The 19,298-nt window shown below is 46.6% G+C and overlaps 1 protein-coding gene across 1 annotated transcript in view; it reads right to left on the bottom strand.

Annotated features, from left to right (window-relative positions):
• Positions 1–19,298, bottom strand: part of znf536 (zinc finger protein 536) — a gene marked incomplete at both ends in the record, with an annotated part of 93,753 nt that overhangs the window by 53,440 nt on the left and 21,015 nt on the right. Inside the window, 2 exons of the mRNA XM_080843542.1 lie at positions 1–1,661; positions 7,416–7,574. The exon at positions 1–1,661 is cut by the window's left edge and continues 178 nt beyond it. Coding sequence (XP_080699668.1) covers positions 1–1,661; positions 7,416–7,574 — 1,820 coding nt within the window. The remainder of the gene's footprint in view (positions 1,662–7,415; positions 7,575–19,298) is intronic.

The following is a 19,298-nucleotide window of genomic DNA, read 5'->3' as shown; positions in this document are numbered from 1 at the left end:
AAGGAGACCCATGCCCGCCTGCTGCTGCTGGTGCCACTGCTTCTCCAGGGCCGGGGGCTGTGGGGGAGAGGGCCCTGCACGGTGGCTATGGGGACCCGCCGAGCCCTTGGATCTCAGGGCGTCCTTAACGGACAGCAGCGGTGACTCATTGCGCAGTGGCACCTGCGTGGGCAGGGAGTCGTCATCGTCGTCGTCGTCATCGTCGTCCATCTCCATCTCCTCATGCTCGGCCTCGGCTTCGTCCTCGTCCTCTTCCTCGTGGTGGTGGTTGAAGCCGGCTGGTCGCTCAGCGGTGTTGGTTGAGGTGGGGGCGCTGGGGGTCTCCTCCTTGCAGGGTTCCTCCCCGTCGGACTGGCCGTGCTCCTCGGGCGCCTCCATCTCTCCGCAGGAGGCCTTGTCCGAGAGCTCGTCCAGGGAGGCTCTGCCACCAGGGCCGCCTGGTCCACCAGGTCCGCCCACGTCGCCCGCCTGTGCCTGCTGCTGCTGCTCCAGGAATCCCAGCGGCCCCTGGGAGCCCCGGGCAGAGCTGTCAAACAGGGTTCCGAAGGGTTTGTAGAAGTCACTTGAGAAGTCTCCCATGGAGGTCTTGTGCGGGGGCTGCTCCATGTGGTTGGACCAGGCGCTCTTCAGATCCCCAGACTCCACGTCCCTCTCCCTGGAGGCGGCGCCCTCGTGGTGGTGCAGAAGGGACAGAGGAGCCACCAGGGGGCCTTTGCCGCCAAGGGTGTGGGAGGCTTCGTTGCCCTCGCTGGTCACAGCGCCTCGCTTGCCCAGGTGATTGGCCTGCAGGTGGAGCGCCATCAGCTCCATGGAGGCGGTGGTGAAGGAGCAGAAGAGGCAGCTGTGCCACGTCACATTGTCCTGGACGGTGATGGATGAGCCGGGCAGGGAGATGGTGTCGGGCCTGACGGACAGATCCAGGGGCTGCTCGTACTCGGAGCGGGCTTGGGGCTTGCCCTTACCCTCGGAAAGCTTGGCGTTAGTGGCGTGTTTCTCCTCCAGGTTCCCGCTGCCCTCGTTGTTGATGCTCCTCTTGGCCTTGGGCTCGCCGCTCTCCAGGCTGTAGTGCTGAGGCGGAGGCGGGGCCTGGAGTTGGCTCTGCAGCTGGCTCTCCCGCATGTCCTTCTCCTTCTTCAGGGAGCTCAGGACAAAGTTGTCCATGAAGGCCTGCAGGGAACCCTGGAAGTTCACTCCGTTGCCCACCATACTCTGGTAGGCCCTCCCCAGGTCAGAGAAGCTGGCTGGGCTGTCGCCGGTGTTTGGGGCCTCTTGGTTCTTCACCGTCTCGGAGGTGGTGTCGGCACCCAGGCCATGGCGCTCTCTCTCCCGTTCTCGCTCTCTCTCTCTGGGGGAGAGCATGCTGGGTGGGGCCCACTGGTGTGGCATAAGCTGGCCGCCTCGGAAGTCCAGGCTGGTGGGCATCATGCCTTTGAAGACGCCGCGCAGGACGTCAGGCCGGGCGAACACGGCGCCACCGGTTTTGCCATGGTCCTCCTTGTGCTCAGAGGAGGAGGAGGAGGAGGAGGAGGTGGGTGGGTGGTTGGCCGAGGGGCCACCGCCGCCGTTCTGACGCTCACGGTGGTGGCGCTCGAGATGGTACTTGAGCGAGGCAGACTGGGTGCCAGCGTAGTCACAATGAGGGCATCTGTACGGCTTCTCACCTGATGTTGAGACAGAGAGAGAGACAGACAGGGGAGAAGAGAGAGAAAGGAAGATAACATCATTACAACAACTCTACAGCCTAAGATCCTTAACATTCAACAGTGCTCATCACTCAATAAACAGTTCGTGCATCAGCTTACATTCAGGAAGGGGGGGGGGGGGGGGGGGGGCGTTGGGGTGTTGGGTAGGTTTTCAGTGCGGGTGAATCCAGCTCGATCCAGCTCTGCCAAGTGAGCCATCACTCACGTCGGTGCAATAAAAAACATTTCACCATATGGTGCCTTCAGTCCACTACAGAGATCATATTTTCAGCTGACAACAAAACTGTCTGGATGTTATCTCTGTTTGCATGGGGGATTGTGCGCCGGTGGAAGCCCGCTGTTGCCTGTTGGTGTCCTCTCTCTCTCTCTCTTTCTCTTTCGCTCTCCCTCATTCTCTTTCTCCAGCTCTCTCTCTCCCCCCCCCCTCTCCCCCTCTCTTTCCCTTGGCCTTGGTTTGCTGTCAGGAGTCTGTCTTGGCGGTGAGGCAGTGATTTCTCGGACGCTCTCTATTTGCAGTTTATCATGGAAAGGATAAATCACGTTCAGCAGAAGCCCTCTGTTCCCGGGGGAAAGCACTCTGACCTCTTGGACCCAAATGTGGACGAAGAAAGCCCCTCGTTTAGGGCTGAGAGAAGAATATAAATGAGACAAACACACACAAGTGTGCATATGCGCAACACATGGGCATTCTTCTCAGAGACCTAAGACCTGTTCCAATATGTGAATTAGTACATTTGAACAGTATGAAATGCATAACAGACAGACATTCTCGCTCTTAGAATATAACAAGTTGAATGTGTAACTGCATCAAAAGCATAACCAGCTTTATATTTCGAGACAGAAGTGTCTGCAACGCATTTGCCTCAGTTCAATTTTCTAACATTGTTTATTCAAATCCTCAAAATATATCTTCGCTCATCTTTAGTCATTTCATAGCCTTGCTTACTTTTTAATAATCATTATTTGTATTACTTTCTTTTCATTCGGTTTTGTCTTTGGATTGTCTCATCATAAGATGGAGGTCAAGTGTGCTACCATGGAAGTCATGGTTGCTTCTTTGGACAGTTGATGATACTTTCTGACTGTAGCACAGGAAAGCTAGCCAAGGCTATGTGGTGTAAATCCTTCAAATGTACTGGAGGAATTATCTATGGTTACTGCACCTAACTTCCATTGAAGATGAGATGACTAGTCATGACTAGTTTTGGTTGAAAACAGTGGAGATGCATTGCAGTACTGTGTAGAAGATGTACCAGGAAATATGGTGTAAAGCATGGGGTTTGTGAAGAGAACTGACAACAGTTATACCAGTTGGGAACCACTGTTTCTGTACACGATAGTTCAATATTTTTGCATAAAACATATCCTGTTAGCAATTATAGTATAGCCAAAATTAAAGCCAGATTTGCAATCAATAAGCAATAAACAAAATGCTAAGCTTGATTTTTAACCATGGTAACACGCCCGGAATTAAATGCTGTGGCAGCAGCCACAGCCGAGAGGGGAGAGGAATGGAAAAATCCAAAAATAAAAGGATGTTTGTCAAGTATTGTGTGCGTGTATATATAGCAATAAAATGTTTAGATTATACACATGGAAACCATTTTTAACCTGAAAAAAAAATATTGCATTGTTACGCAAGACTGAATTGAATGATTTAAGTCTTGCTCTGTAGTAAATCATGGATATAATTAGCAAATGGCATACTGCTCAAGTAATTTATCATTATTTGGAGGGCACCATTCCAGAAAAAGACTCGAAGATCTGCAGACCCACTGCACAGCTACCAAATAAAGGAGCACAAACACAAACTCAATACAATATTGATACCACAGAAAGAAAGAAAGAAAGAAAGAAAGAAAGAAGGAAAGAAAGAAAGAAAAAATGAAAAAGAAGTGAGGCAGAGGGAATGACTGAGAAGGCAAGACAAGAGGACCAGAGCTGCTTTTTTTTATTATTCTTTTACACAAGAGTGCGTTTGAGGATTATATTTAAAATAAACCATACGAGATGAGCTTTTAACCCAATAAGTGCTTATCCTGTGAGCAGGATAACAGGGGCTTGGCCTGATTTAATAAGGAAACGTCCCTGATGCAAATGATCATTCTCAATTCCTTTAACTGGACAAAATTATATTCTGGGCCCAAAATTAAAGCCAAATTAGAGTGATCTGCTTTTTTCTTTCCTTTTTTCACATTGTGAGCTAGCTCAGAGTCATTGTTTAAGACATTGACAGAGAAAAATAAATACACATGTAAGGTTGCTATCCAAGATCTCTGCTGAAGATGTGCGTCACATGTCAGTAAACAGATGTATGTAAACAAACATAAACATGGCATAAAAATGCCTATATCTAGACAAAGAGAGCGAGAGAGAGAGAAATCAACACGATACATAATCCATTGTGCAGTGTTGTATGTTAACTATTTGTGCATGATAAGTCCCTCTGTGTGTGTGTCTCTCTCTCTCTCTCTCTCTCTCTGTGTGTGTGTTTGTGTGTGTGTGTGTGTGTGTGTGTGTGTGTGTGTGTGTGTGTGTGTGAGTGTGTGTGTGTGGCGTGTTCTTTGTGGACCATTTGGGCTCAGTAAGACATCTGCTCCATCATACGTCAGGGGCATGTGTGACATCTGGGGAATATACTGTATCCTGCCTTGCAACATTACACACAATTTACTGCTAAAGGTCATTATGTACCCGTTAATCCACTTTTAATTGATATCCACACAAACAGCACAACCTCTGAAAAACATAATGGATCGCCAAGGCAGAGAGGTAGAGAAATGACTATTTCTCATAATTTAAGAGAGAAAAAGGGGAATGTTTGATTTCCCTTGCTGTTGTTGATAGACTGACTTAATAAAAATGGTGTGGAAAAAAAAACATATCTAATTGCCATCTGTTCCTGTATGACAGGGAAAATGCAGCAGGGCTTTTGTCTGGTGAATGGTACTTATGCGTTATCATCTCCCAACTTTTCTCATTTTTTAAACAACAGTGCTGTGGGTAGCTGCACTTGAAGAAGTCCGGCTCAAACTGATTTCATCTGGATTTGTGCGATTTGTCACGACTCCATAGTAACCACTCAGAATAAACACCCAGAGTCTCTGCAGAAGGGCAATTAAAATGGTTAATAGATATGACATACTTTAAGATGAATTTCCATATGGCTTTACATAATAGTGAAAAGGCAGCTTGCATTCCGTAGGGAGAGGGGAGATTGACTAGAGGGGGAACAAGTGCCTCTTTTTGGGTTTTATTTGGACTGAGACTTGAGACCCAGAGTAGCTATCCAGCAGGCTCTACCTCACACCTATAGTAACTGGCTTTATTTATGCTAACATCCAAATGGAGAACATATTGTACCACGAATCCATCTTGAATGAAAAAAAACCCTGGCCAACACGTTTTTTAAAAGAATCTAAATGGCCATGTCTAGTAGTATACACTATTACACGGAACACATTATTTCTGCCAAGACCAAAACGCACAGCACCTTAGTAATGCACTGAAACAACTGCAAATCATCAGCCCGGCTCAGCTGCTAGCTAGCCTTCATACCACTCCATAATGTAGCAGTGAAATACGCCGTGTAATCCAAAAGGGGCAGGTCCTTGTCCCCACATTGACACAGCCCCGGGACAAAGCTCTCCATCATGAAGGTTAACTGAGGAGTCCGGCTCGCGTGTCCCCTCGTTTTAAATAAAGGTGAGTGTGAACTGTGCTGGTTCTTTTCACCCTCAAGTCATGCACACCCGTTGTCAAGAGTAAGGACCTTTTTTATTTTTTACACACAGCTGCTTACTGCTAAATACTGCCTTGTCCAGAAGGGGACAATCTGTGTCTCTAATTGCTGTCACTGAAGCCTAGATTCATTATGTGACTTTCCCATTAAAATGTGAGCATTAATTTGTATAATGAAATATCACCCTCTGCAGTGTTCATTAACTATGGCCCCACACTGTACGCTGCACAATGTTAGCTACCTAGAAACTGTGCTTAATTTCGCTAATGGATATTTTCCCACTCACTGTTTCGAGAGGAAATTAATACCGTAACATTAGCTCTTTAACTTTTAGAGAAATTTAAATTCACTTCATTCCTTTCAACAAAATGTTAGCGAGTCATTAATCTAACATTGTGTGTTGCACAATGCACAAGGTCCTCTCAGTAAGCAATCCTTTTGTGGTGTGCCAGGATATTGGAGGGAGCTTCTCCGTCATTTGTGCGTCAAATCGCGTTTGCGTCAATTGAGTCAATATGGACCTTCAGTGCCCGAGCCGTCTCGTGGATGCTACAGACATCCACACACCCTGCAGTCTCTCTTCACAAAGGAAAACACTGCGTGGTGTCCTACTGCTAAAGATGGACCACAGCTTGTGAAGGCATCAGAGCAGGAGCCCTCGTTGCACTGCTGCAGGGACCGGCTGCTCCTCAGCCCCTCTCAGTGCACGTGGACTGGTGCAGGGAGTGAGGGAGTGAGTGGGGGAATGAGGGAGCGAGGGAGCGAGTGAGTGAAGGAGTGAGGGAGCAAGCAAGTGAGTGAGTTAACGGAGGCTCAGGGACTAGGGCCTCTGTTTCCTCTCTGCTGAAATATGGCCCTTTGGGGGACCCTTACCCTCCACTCAGAGCAAGCATAACTCATGCTCCTTGGGTTAGAAACACAGCTCCCCCCGCTGCTAGCCCTCGGTCCCCTGTCGCTGGGCGATGTGGACGGTCTAAGCCCCCCAGTTTTTGGAGCGGCCCGGCTCTGTGGATGTGGATTGGGGTGGAGGAGAAGGCGCTGACCGGCCAGGCGTCTGGACAGAGGGGGGGCTCTTTGCTGGGGGATTCCCAGCCGTCAGTGAGCAAATGCTGGGCCCTGCCATGCAATCACTCCCTAATTCCCTGCCAGAGCAGAGGTATGTGCTACTTATTAGTGGGGACGGATGCACGTTGGGTGGTCTCTCCTCGCTGCCTCTTAAGCACATACCAAAAAGAGGAGAAAAAAAAATGATTTCCTGAGCTGCGAGTGATTTCCATTTTAAGTACGGCGAGCACAGGCCATACCTTTATTGGCACTCCACTGACGTTCATTTTTTCACTTCTTTCGCTCTGCTGTCTAAGATGAGGGTTTTAAGGATAAAGGGGTTTGGTATCAACACAGCGCTTCAGAGAGTTGGTGCAGGGTCACGCACAAATAACAAATACAGCTGTGAAAAATCACTGGCCTCTGGCGAAAGTGCATATTTCACCCTCGTGAAACACTGTAATGAGGACAGTTTGCATCTCAGGAGCATCTATTGAGGTCCATGCAGAATCAACTGTTATGTTATCACTCTGACTCAATATGACGTTGTATTCTTTTTAAATGTGGAGATGTCTTTCCTGTGTCTTTCAACATGGCCGTTTATCTCCTATTGTTTTCCCGATGTTGTGCTTTCCTCTCTGCCTGTGGTAGAGGGACACTTCAGCGGTGAGCTGGTGGTCTCCTGCTAACTAGGACATTTCTGCCTGCCAGTTAGCATTATCTTTGCCGTGGGGTTATAGCAGCAGGGGGTCTCACTTTGGCCATTGAACTTCCTGTGTCCACATCATTACTCTAATCAAGGACAACTTCTACACGGTGCCAATAGGTAGGGGAGGCTGGCAAACGGTATGGCGAGCTTCGCTGTGGGTACCGGTGTGGGTGGGTCAGGTGCAGAGCGCAGCACTCTGTCCTGAAGGACGGCTCACCTGTGTGTATCCTCAGATGGACCTTCAGGTGGTGGGAGGTGCGGAAGCTCTTCCCACAGTAGGCGCAGTCCTTCATGGCCGAGCCCACGCCACGCTCCCTGTGCTGGGGCGCGGGGGGCTGCACGGCCCCTGCGCTTTTTGTCTGGTCGTCTCCCACATCTGTAACAACAGAAAGGGGTTAGTGTTGGGAGGGGGGGTGGAGAGGTGGAGAGACAAAAAAATGAGTGTTCAGTGTCACTTCAAACCAGCAGTGTGTGAAAGAGAAAAAGAGAGGAGGAGGATTTTTTTTTTCCTCTGTCTTCCTCCCTTTTGCCACCCAAATCTGCCAACGCCACACAAAGTCAAACACTTCAATGGGTTCACGTGTGCAGCTATTTTTCTCAGCCATTCGCGGCTGACAGAACGCTGACAGTTCATAAGCTTTCAGCCTTGTTTGGAGACGTCAGGTCCGACCCCCCCCTCCCTCCCGTGCCTCCGTTCCAACACCTGAATGTTTTATCCACGCTATCATCATCGCCGGGGTAGCATATGGCGGATTGTGTCGAAATGAACAATACCAAAAAGGAAACAGCGATGTCAGCAGAGGGCCCTGCGTTTGCTGCAGCGCCCTGGTTTTGACAGGTGACGTCGCTGGCGTCAGAGATATGAGAGGGTGATAACAGCGACCCTGGTCTGATTGAGCTGCCACCATGCCAAATACTTATATGAACGTGTCAGGACCAACAATCCCACTCGCGAGAGATAATGAACTACGGTGAATTCAATTTTAACCAGAGACAACCACGCCGCCAAACGTCTCTGCTGACACGCAAAGAGGAGCAGTCGCCCCACCCCCCCCCTCAGAGTTCCTCCCCTTACCCAGCCCCACATAACCCTGCACTTCACACCTTTCTGTGTTATCTGAAGCCGGGTGCCTTTCGCTATTATGGTGTTAAGGTGACTCCAAAGATCTGACAAGTGGAGAAATCAACAGTGACAACAAACAACTTTGCTAAAATCGGAAAAAAAGAAAAAATGACCCACATGTCCCAGTGCAGCTGAAGGGGAACATCAGAGATGAAAAGAGAGAGAGAGAGGAGGAGGAGGAGGAGGAGGAGGAGGAGGAGGAGGAGGAGGAGAGAATGACTCCAGTACACTGTGCACAAAACAAACTATGGTATCAGGCCTGCACTCTCCCGGCTCTCCGCACCTGCCTGGGTTAGGAGGCAGCCAGCGCATGACCCACAATGGCACAAATAAGGCTGAAAGAAAATGGCATTTCTTTCGTTTTTTTTTTCTTCTTTTCTTTTCGTTTTTTTTTCCTTGTGGTGGCACATGATATGGCATGCGAGTCAGTGAATGGTGCAACCCACTTAGGCAACCATTTGACACAATCAAAAGCTTTTCCCTCCAGTAATCTTTCCCTTTTGCTCCAGCCTCTTTAAAGAATCAAATGAGATTTAAGAAGTTAAAAAAGAAAGAGTGAAGTCAGCATCTCTTCAACTCTTGTGACTGATCACGTTCTTGTGATTTGCCTCCCCTGCCATGTCGACAGCGAGCGCTCACTCTGTGCAGCCAAGGGACACAATGTGTGCCCCAGTTTACTGACCTTAGCACACACACACACATAGACGTGCATGTATACAACACACACACATACACACACACACACACACACACACACACACACACACACACACACACACACACACACATTCACTGATGAACACATTTATACAGTACATGCATCTAAAAAAATATACATATTAATGTACAAGATAGGTCTGTTTATGTGAACAGATTGTTTATCTGAAACATACACCTGTTATGGCCTCTTTGTTTCCACATTTCCCTATTCTTATACATTAAAGGGTACCTATGCTGTAAAGCAGAGAACATATACACTAGAGTATATATCTCTCCTCCTCTCTCAGTCACTGGAGAGTGGAGACTAAGCTACATCCTCCATCATCTCTCCAGACACACTGTGTATCAACCTCTCGGCTGTATTTTTGGACATGGAACACCACATAAACACACAGACACACACACACACACACACACACACACACACACACAGGCGATGGGTGTCCGGCATGGCTGTCTTTAATCAGCTGACTGATCCTCAGCTTTTAATACGGCTGTTCCAATTACTGTAAAAGTCATCCCGCACCGTATAACCACAAATATTGACAGTTTATTGCACAACACATTTATGACATTTGAAGGTCACCCCATATATTCAGCGTCATCTTTCAGCAGCGGGGGTCTGGGACATTCTCCATAGCCCACCACCTCCAACTATTTTCAGCCTATTGATTTTCCATTGCTACACTCCCTTCCCATGCAAAAAAGGGGGGGGGAGAAATCAGTTTGAGAAAAGTTATTAAAGCGATTGTCAGACTAAAGCAACGGCTGCCACATTTCACCTTGTTGGGGATTTGAAACAATAATTCTCAGGGGCTGCTTTCTGTCAGATTTATCATGTGCCTGTGGGCATAAGACAGTTTTAAATATGTTCCCAGACAGGCTGATTACACGTAAGGAAAATACAGCCTGACTTGATCTGGATCAGAGACAGCTAACTACTGATTAATCCAATAATTAGAGGAGTGTTGGCTCATTTCATTATTAGCGTGAACTGCTATCAAGATCACTTTTAACTAACTACCGTCATGATCACCTGTATTTTTTCAAGCTTTCTTAAACAAGTTCTTTAATGTTTTTTGTTTGATTTGATTTTTTAACATCAGCTTTCGGTGGATTCTGGGACCTGCTGCCTTGTGCTGGGGGAGAAGTGGAGGAACGCCACGCAGCTGCACCAGATATTATTCAGCTCCCCCTGATCTGAGAGCAGCTCCCGGGCTGGCGGCCTTTATTGGGCTCACCCAAATGTAATGGAACATGCCAGAACAAAGGGCCGGGATCAGATTGGAGCAGAGTTGTACAGGCCATCTGGGAGGAGGATGAGTATCAGTCATTCTGCCTGCTGTCAGCCACGCCACATCCCTGACACCGAGAGCTCGCTCAGAGTGACACAATAAAAAACTGCAGCTACCACCAGGGGGATAGCCACAGGAGCCTTGCTAAACACACGGCAACACTCACATGTGCCACACACCCTCTCTACATCTGGATGTGTGTGTGTGTGTGTGTGTGTGTGTGTGTGTGTGTGTGTGTGTGTGTGTGTGAGTGAGAGAGAGAGAGAGAGAGAGAGAGAGAGAGAGAGAGAGAGAGAGAGAAAGAAATTGTATGTTTAATTGTTGAACTGTGTATGTGCATATGTGATTTTGTGTTTGTTTCAATGCCACAGTTCAAGTGAGAATATCTGCATTTGTGTGTGTGTGTGTGTGTGTGTGTCTGTGTGTGTGTGTCGGAGAAATCATCCACTGAGAACTGAACATCTCCAGACAGACCACACCCTGTTCCCATTAATGACAACAAAAAAAACAATAACAAAGAAACAACCCAGTGAAAAAAAAAAGCCTCTCCCTTAATGGTGCTCTTACAATCACACTTCCACGCTAAATCGTTCTGTGGTTTTGATTACTGTGTGATATCACTTTCAGGAAAGAGGGAGAGAAAAAAACAGAATCATAAAAACACAAGATGTCTCCCCTCTCCATTATTCTAATGTGTCATGTGCTCTGTCAAAGCCATTGACCTCTCTTCCTCTGCAGCGACCAATAAGAATTGAGAAAGACGTGTCGGAAAACATTCAGATATAGAAAAAGAGAGAGAGACAGGGGGGAGCAAAAGCAAGGAAGAGAGAGAAAGAAGGTAAAATGTGATGACATCATTTGAAAGGCATTAGGCTTTTAAAAATGCGCCCGGGGAGACTTGATTTCCTTACGCCGGAGCAACACAACACCATCCGGCTGATGCTCGGCTCTCTCTTTTTTGATTTGGACGGGTGCCATCTTTGTGAACAGGCTGGTTCAGGCGAGTTAATCAATTTGAGGTTTAGTTACACTGCTGATGCTAGCATTCTAGCGACTGCTAGAAAGTAATCGGAACTCACAGAATTTATTAACCAAACACCAATTATCATTAAAGACTCCTGCATTATCCCTTGCTTTTACTACCTGACAAGGACTACTTAATGAAATTTTAGATTAAAGTTATTTAGTCCCTTGATTTATGGCCACAAAAAAAAAGCTCCTAATGCAGCTCTCTCTCAGGCCAGATGCTAGTAGATGCAGTTTCATTCTTTTTTTTTTTTTTTTTTTTTTTTTTTTTTAGATGTCCACTAGGGACCTGGATCCCTCCATGGTATCACAGCAACCGGGTCCAGCCTGGGGAAAACACTCCAGATCACTTTAAGCCAGACTCACAACTGCAGCACAGCCTGAAAAGGGGAGTCCACTGACAAGTGACCCATGTGTCAAGCAGGAAATAAATGAATTAAATGAAAATGAACTAAACTAAAAAATATAAAATTCTAAAAGTGTTTACCCCCACTACGTTTGCGAGATGAAACAGCCACCAAATGTGTTACATATAAGGCATGCGAGTAAACAGGGGCACCAGATGTTCTTTGATGTTAATAATGGCATTTATTATTAATATTAATTAGACTGCATTCAGCAATACATTTGGGCCATTTCCAAGTCAATTAAGCAAAATGGCATTCGGGAGATGTTGAAACGACATTTTAAGGCAGGTGTTCAGCGGTCCCCTAATAAAACATTTTCACAGCAACTGAAAAACAACCATTTCGAGCGGAGTTTTTTCTTTGTCTGCGAGAGAGCTGTGTTTTCTTGCTGCAAGCACTGCCATTATTTAATATACATTTTAATATTTAGGGGCACATCTTATTTGTATATAAAATAAACCAATTTTCTATTCTTTTAATATGTTACATTCGATAGCAAGGCACTGAGCTTAAATATATTTCTGTTTGTGCCACACAGCATATGAAGCATTAGGAACTTGCACAGATTGCAGGAACAGATTAAAGCAGATATGAAATAATGATGATAATAACAATTTGTGAACATTGCAGATTAAATGTAGTGTGTTGGAGGGAAAATGGTTTTAACAGCTTAATTCTAGGGGTATAACACATAAGGCCAAACGGGTGCTTGTGCACCAAATGCCATTCTCAGGATGGGTCGCCCATGCCCTCAGTATGCTTTGTTGGTTCTGGAACCCAAGTCAACACTAAACACCAGTCCAAAAGAGAGAGTGTAGAGAAAGTGAGTGAATGTGTGTGTGTGTGTGTCAATGTCTGTGTGTAAGTGGGGGATGAGGGGGGGGGGGGGGGGGGGAGGAAAGTCTAATTACAGAACACATGGTAGAGGGAGCACAGCAGGGGGGATGAGTTGTCTATATAATCCACAGATCCTATGTGTAAGGGAAAAGAACACACACACACACACACACACACACACACACACACACACACACACACACACACACTGAGCTCGGTTTAAAAGCCCCATCTTGTGTAATCTGGACCTTGAAAAAGGGCTGCCCGTCGTACCTCCAGCTAACACCAATTTGGCAGGAAGGGTGTGTTTTTTTTTGTTTTTTTGAAGCTCACCGAGGCTCAGCCATACAATGGTACATTAACAATCTGTGCATTCATTTATCAGCCGGTGCAGTTTTTTGGACTCGGTGTTTATGGCGCTGTGCACTTTTCATCGCCGAAAATTAATGAACATGCCTCCCCTCGCAACAAACATGCACCTGTGCCGCCGAGATGCTAATCACAAACATTTATATTTATTAGCACTGGGCTCACTGAAAGTAGGATTATAAAAGGGAAAGGGGGGAAAAGATTCTCCTTTTTTTATGCGTAACGAAAGGCACACAGTTCTTTTTTTCCCCTCTTTTCTGTTGTTTTTTCTTTTCCTGCACACATTTGTTCTGCGTTTCAGAGTGAAGAAGAGGTCAGATGGAATTAACATTCACTGTTTGATTTCCAGATCTTAAAAGATTATTCATCTTCTGTTCTTTCTCGCTTTTTTCCTGCTTTTTTTCTCTGGCAAGCACAGGGCCTTGACTACATTTAAGGGCTCTCTTACCCAATGAATCACAGCCACTGTAGCGCTGCATTTTGTAGCGTAGAACAGGGCTGCTGCTGGTATCACACCTTTTCATGTAGTAAAAGACCTCCGACACAAAACAGTGACACGGCCGGGAAAGGTCACAAAGCTCTACCAACAGAAGTGTCAATGACAGTGCCTCGAACTGCGGTCAGTGCCTCCCTAGCTCTCCCTGCCTCTCCTTTTCTTTCTCTTTCTGTCTCCCTCCCTCCCTCCCTCTCTCTCGCTCTCTCTCTCTCTCTCTCTCTCTCCCTCCCTCCGCCAGTGACAGAAGGTGCGCCTCTCCCTCTTTAAAGGCTATGCCTCCGCCGAGCTCGGGGAACAGGAATGGTGCCATAAGTTTGTGCCTGGCACGCACCCATCTTTGTTTTCTCTTCACAAGTCTGTTTCAGGCTTCAAAGAGCAACGGGGAGGGGGGGGGGGGGGGGAGAAAATAGTGATAAATAAATTAGAGCAGGGAAGAAGAAGAAGAAGAAGGAGAAGAAGAAGAAAACGAAGAAAAAAAATGCTGGATGCTTAAGAAGCACTGAGGTCTCACTAACTTTATCATGCAGCAGGATGATCACAGCTCTGAAGGGTGTGTGTGGGACAGCCACGGCCACCGCTGTCCCTACGCATGAGGGGAGAGACGAAACACCCGCGCCCCTCCAGAGGGACAGGGGACCCAAGGTGTGGGGGGGGGGCCTTTTTTAGGAGGCCAACAGTAAGAAGGGGGCTGGCTGCTGTTAAACATAGTAAATATTCAGCATGTGGACACACATGCACACACACTCATATGAATAGTCACACAGAGAGACCCATTTTGGCAGGGCTTGGCTGTTTGTCATTAGTGAAGGCTGGGTAGATCCTGTCTTCACAGGGAGAGTCTGCTTTCTATGGATCTGCAATGGAGAGCAGGGGAGAAGGGAGAAGACTGAAATGCAGGGGGAGAGAGAGAGATTGATGAGGGATGAAGAAGACTGAGAATGAGGAGCAGAATGGAAATACAAAAAAAAATACTGTTCCCCCGATTAGCTGTAGCATTCATGAAAACACAACGTATGTATTGCGGTGCTTCCCACCGAACAAACAGCACCGTTACACAAAAAATGTAAATCTCATGTCCATCACTGGTGCACTCCATCTGATCACAATCAGCCCTCAACAAGCCTCTGCACTGCACCTTTAAAGCTCCATAAAGGGAGGCAAAAAAACACTGCCTCGCCTGACATTGATTTCCTATTCATTTTCCAGCCGACCAAATCAACAACAAGTACAACAGGCAATCATAAAGCCGCGTTACAGATCCACATGTGAGACTCACTGCCAGGTAGGCCCACTGCCGCTCGCGCGAAACCACAGCCACCTGAACCATTGTCCTCGAGCTTACAAAAGATTACCTTAATGAGACAAAGACATGGAAAACATTAAATGACTGTTGCAAGACACATTCGGCTTTTGTCTGGCCTCATTTCTGTACCTCGACATCTTAGTAGATGAGAGTTTTGTTTCCGTTTTTACGTTTGTAGCGCGCAGACGCGGCGGCAGTAGTGCTTGTTTAATGTTGACACACAGAGGAACTTCTAGTGTCTGGTCTTTTTCTTGGTAGTCCTCCTCGTGAGAGTTTCACGGTGGGACCTGGTCGTGTTCCTCAGACTGCATCCATGTGAGCTATAAATCGCCGGATTCAAGGACATTCGCTGTTTTACTCTTACGTGAACTTGTCCATTGTCTCGGAAAATGAAATAAAAAGATTTATCATGCAGCTCCAAACACAGGAGCGTCTCTTGAGCGAGCAGCTCGATCAGAATAAATTTGAGAAAGCTGCGCATTTGGGCAAAGTGGCTCTAAAACTGTCCCTCTGCATCTTCCTCTGCTCTCTCTCTCTCTATTTCCTCTCTCTATCTCTCCCTCCAGTGTCCCCCAAGGTTAGATGAGCCATTAGAAATACTATTACACTGCCTCCTATGTCTATACATCAGCAGCACTCGTGTGTGAAACAAATTAAAGCAAAGTGTAATCAGAAGAATAAATAAGATGTGTGTTTTTTTTTAGTCATGGATTATCTCATCTCTGTCCTCTTTCTCTTTTCTGGTTTCCCCCTTCCTTCCCAGTTTACAGAGCATCGCCCCACACGCATGTGCCACAGAAAGAGCGTGCTCCTCTCCTCTCCTCTCCTCTCCTCTCCTCTCCACTGCCAGAATGTTAATTTGTTATGAAGGTCATTGACAGAGAGTAATAATCACCATTGGGGATCTAACAATTTGCCATTTCGGAACATTGTGGCGCTGATGACTCAACTATTAATAGACTCCCCCCACTTATATGACTAAAAACTATTCTGGTATTTTCACAGAAAAAAAAAAAAAAGAATAAAAAAAAAACTTATGTCTTTATTCCTTTTCCTCAACCTTATCTGTGGAAAGATATCTGACATTTGGAGCAAATTAATGTGAACTTAAGGCCGATAGAAAAAGCACATCGAGACAGGGTATTGGAAATGAAATCACGTTCGTACAGGGGGGAGGCAGGCGCTGATTGTTTCTATCTTTCTGTTCTTCGGATTTTTGTGCATGCGTTTCGTTCCTTTGTTTTAAGACTGTGTTTGTACAATACCTCCAACATGCTGCCACTTAAGCACTACCCCGGATTCCATTATATAGATCCAATGCGCTGAAAATGTTTACAACCAAACAATAACAGTTTATTTTAAAACTCATTTGCTCCGAGCCTCAGCGTTGCCAGGGCATTTAAACATATGTGTCTGTATTTGTCAGCGAACAAAATAACTTGGGCTTAAGCTATTTTTATCAGGCTCCGAGCATTTGTTCTTTTTAAGTGATCAGCATTTATCGAATGGAGAATGGAAGTTGGAATCCTTTATCTACAGAGGCTCAACATCTCGAGACTAATTACAAATTAATCTGAATCTGTATATCTGCAATAAGAGGGCAATAACTTGTCCTGCTAAGAGCTATCTCTTATATATTTATAAATATCTTCATATGGCAGGCAGGGAGTCGAGAAGGAGTGACATAATTGCTTGCCATCTATAGCCATGCAGGGACATCAAGGCCAGGGATTGTGGATAGTAATAATTGATCATTAGCTTGATATGTCTGAGCCTGCTTAAGTTTGGCTTTCAAAGTTGACTGGCTCCATTAGGCCTGCTCCTGTAGCCTTGAGCAGTCTGAACCAAAAGGTCACAGTCTTGGCTTTTTAGTTCATTATTTATTTGGCCATAGTGCTAAATCACAGCTAGCATAGCATGATTAAAATACAGATTGAGACAGGATAAGGCTGTGATATATATTAAATGAAGAGAGAGAGAGCGAATGTTCCATGTGATGTCTTGTCACTTTATAGTGAACACACCGAAGCGAAATCCCCTTGATAGCGCGAGTTTCCATGATCAAAAGGAGTAGGTAGTCGACACACCGCAACATAAGGAGTCAAAACCGAGGGGAGCCAAAGTGGCTCCCCCAGTCCAACTCCCCCCTCAGCGGGAGCAACTCCCCCGAGCCATACCTTAGATGTGCCTTCCTTTCAGTTGGCTTTCTCATCAGAGCGCCAACAACCAGCGAATCCCCAGCACCTTCACTAGCCTAACACCACCCCTCCCTTCTCCTCCAAACCATCCTGCCTCCTCCCAGCTACCTTCCCCTCCTCCTCCTCCTCCTCCTCCTCCTCCTCCGCATGGGTCTGGCGCGTTCCTGTGACGGGGGAACCTCTGGGCACCTTGACTGCCGTTAACTGCTTGTGGCACGAGCGGAGGAAATGGGTCATTAAATCAAACGAGCCGGGGCCAACCTCCCAGCGTCCCAGAGCTGTTTCCAATCAGATAGCTTCCTTCAGCGGGAGCCAGGATCTCGCCCAGCATTAGCGTCATTAGAGCGCTCTCACCCCGGCTACCTCTGCTCTGCCACGCTACCGCTAACCGCTACCGCTCCCGCTGCCGCCCCCGTGCTCGCCGCCCCTCACGCACCCTCGCTGGCCCGCTCCGGGGAAAAGGGCAGACATCTTGTGAAGAGGTAAATACTTCAAATGTTATCCCAAGAAGTGTCGTCGTAGCCTTTCACAGGCCTGTTTGACATTCTTCTTCCCATCTCTCCTCTCTTTCTCTCTCTCTCCCCTCTCTCTCTCTCTCTCTTACAAACACACTTTCAGAACATTTTTGCTCTCCCTCGTCCAGCCCTACTTTCCTTGTTCTGCCGTGCACCATTTGAAGGCAACACACAAGCACTCACAGCCAAAGTGCATGCAAGACAGGCCTGATGAAGTAGTGTATTTATTCACCTGAAAATAGAATTAGGCCGTGCTGCCAATCACAACACAGAAATGAAACTGAGAAACGCATTATCTGTTACGTCAACCCGCAGCACACATACACACACACACTTGTTGCCACGGCATCTATATTTCTATTTTCCCCCTCCTTTTCATCATTTTGTGGAATAAGATAAATGAACTACACACATTTCTCGCACCTGTCCTACCTTCCCTCTCTCTCCATAATGATAAGGGATTTCATTAACGGGAGAATGCTAGGGCTGAAGGAAACATAATTGCCTGGCTGTTGTTGTTGCCGTCGCCGCCGCCCTAATTTCCTCCCTTCCTTACTCTTGACTGTTAAGTGATCATTATATCAACTGCGAACGGAGAGCAAGGTTAAAATATCGACAAATAGCGGTCATGTTAAAATCTCCAAGCAGAGACTGTGGGAGAACCAAATAAAGAGAGAGGGAGGAGGAGGAGTAAAGGGAGGGAAAAAAAGAAAGCAGATGAAGTGGGGTAATAGAATGACAGTGGACGTGAGCGATAAGATCTGTTGGGAAAGATCACAGCATTCGGTAATGATTTAAGCCCCCAGACCGCTCCGTCTAATAGTCCTTGATGGATAACTGTATGAAAAAGATACATAATTTTTTGACTTGCCATTTACACAGCATTGCACCTGAAAGCCGGGCGGAATAATAGACAGTTTAAAATGTCAGGGAACTAACTAAGAAAGAGAGATGGATCGGCCAGCGGAATCTTAATTAGGAAACCCAACTAATGGCCATGGCAGCTCCGGCGGAGGAGGGGGGGAGAGGGTACGAGAGAGCGAGGAAGTGGCTCTCTGAAACAGACAACACTTCCTAGAAATACTTTAGTCCAAATTAGCTAAGGTCTCTCATTGCTTTTTCTTTTTCTTTCTATCTGTCTCTCGTGCTTTCTTTTTTTCTTCTTCACAGGGGTTGACCAGTCACCAAGCAAAATATATCTAGTGGTGAACCCCATCAGAAGAATATTCTCCGTCTGGAAAGACATGTATAGGATTTACCTATCTATCCCAGAGCAGACCTGTGTGTTGAGCGGCAGCCAGAAGCACATGATTGTGTTAATTAATCTGCCATTGTGAGCTGGGGGAACAGCTGCAGTGGCTCTCGTGGCTGCGTTGTCAAAGCAAAACAATGCCATGTTAAGCTTCCCCCCGCTGAATCTTCCCATTACAAAGGAGCTCCAACACTGGGGCTAAATTCATAAATCCACAGATCAATTTTTACCAGCACTAATGTCTGACCTTTAAAGGGAAAAGGGTTTTTACATGCTTAATTTCGGCTTGAAATATGGTCAGATATGTGATACCTAGGATTTGGGCCAATTCCCTGGGCTTTGAAAACAAACAGATTGTGAGAGAGAGAGAGGGGTGGGGAGAGAGATAGAGTGAGGGAGGGAGGGAGAGAAACACAGGGAGAGAGAGAGAGAGAGAGAGTAGAAGGTGGGAGCTAAAGAGGTCTGAGCTCTTCAGCAGACACAAACAGAAGAGCACCAGTATTCACCAGCTGGGCCGCTGGTATTTTAAAACAATACGTCTAACGCGATTAGAAGCCAG

Source organism: Sprattus sprattus, assembly GCF_963457725.1.
Source record: "Sprattus sprattus genome assembly, chromosome: 8".
Classification (NCBI taxonomy): domain Eukaryota; kingdom Metazoa; phylum Chordata; class Actinopteri; order Clupeiformes; family Clupeidae; genus Sprattus; species Sprattus sprattus.
The sequence above is the reverse complement of the archived record's forward strand: the minus strand, read 5'-3'. Positions and strand labels throughout refer to the sequence as shown.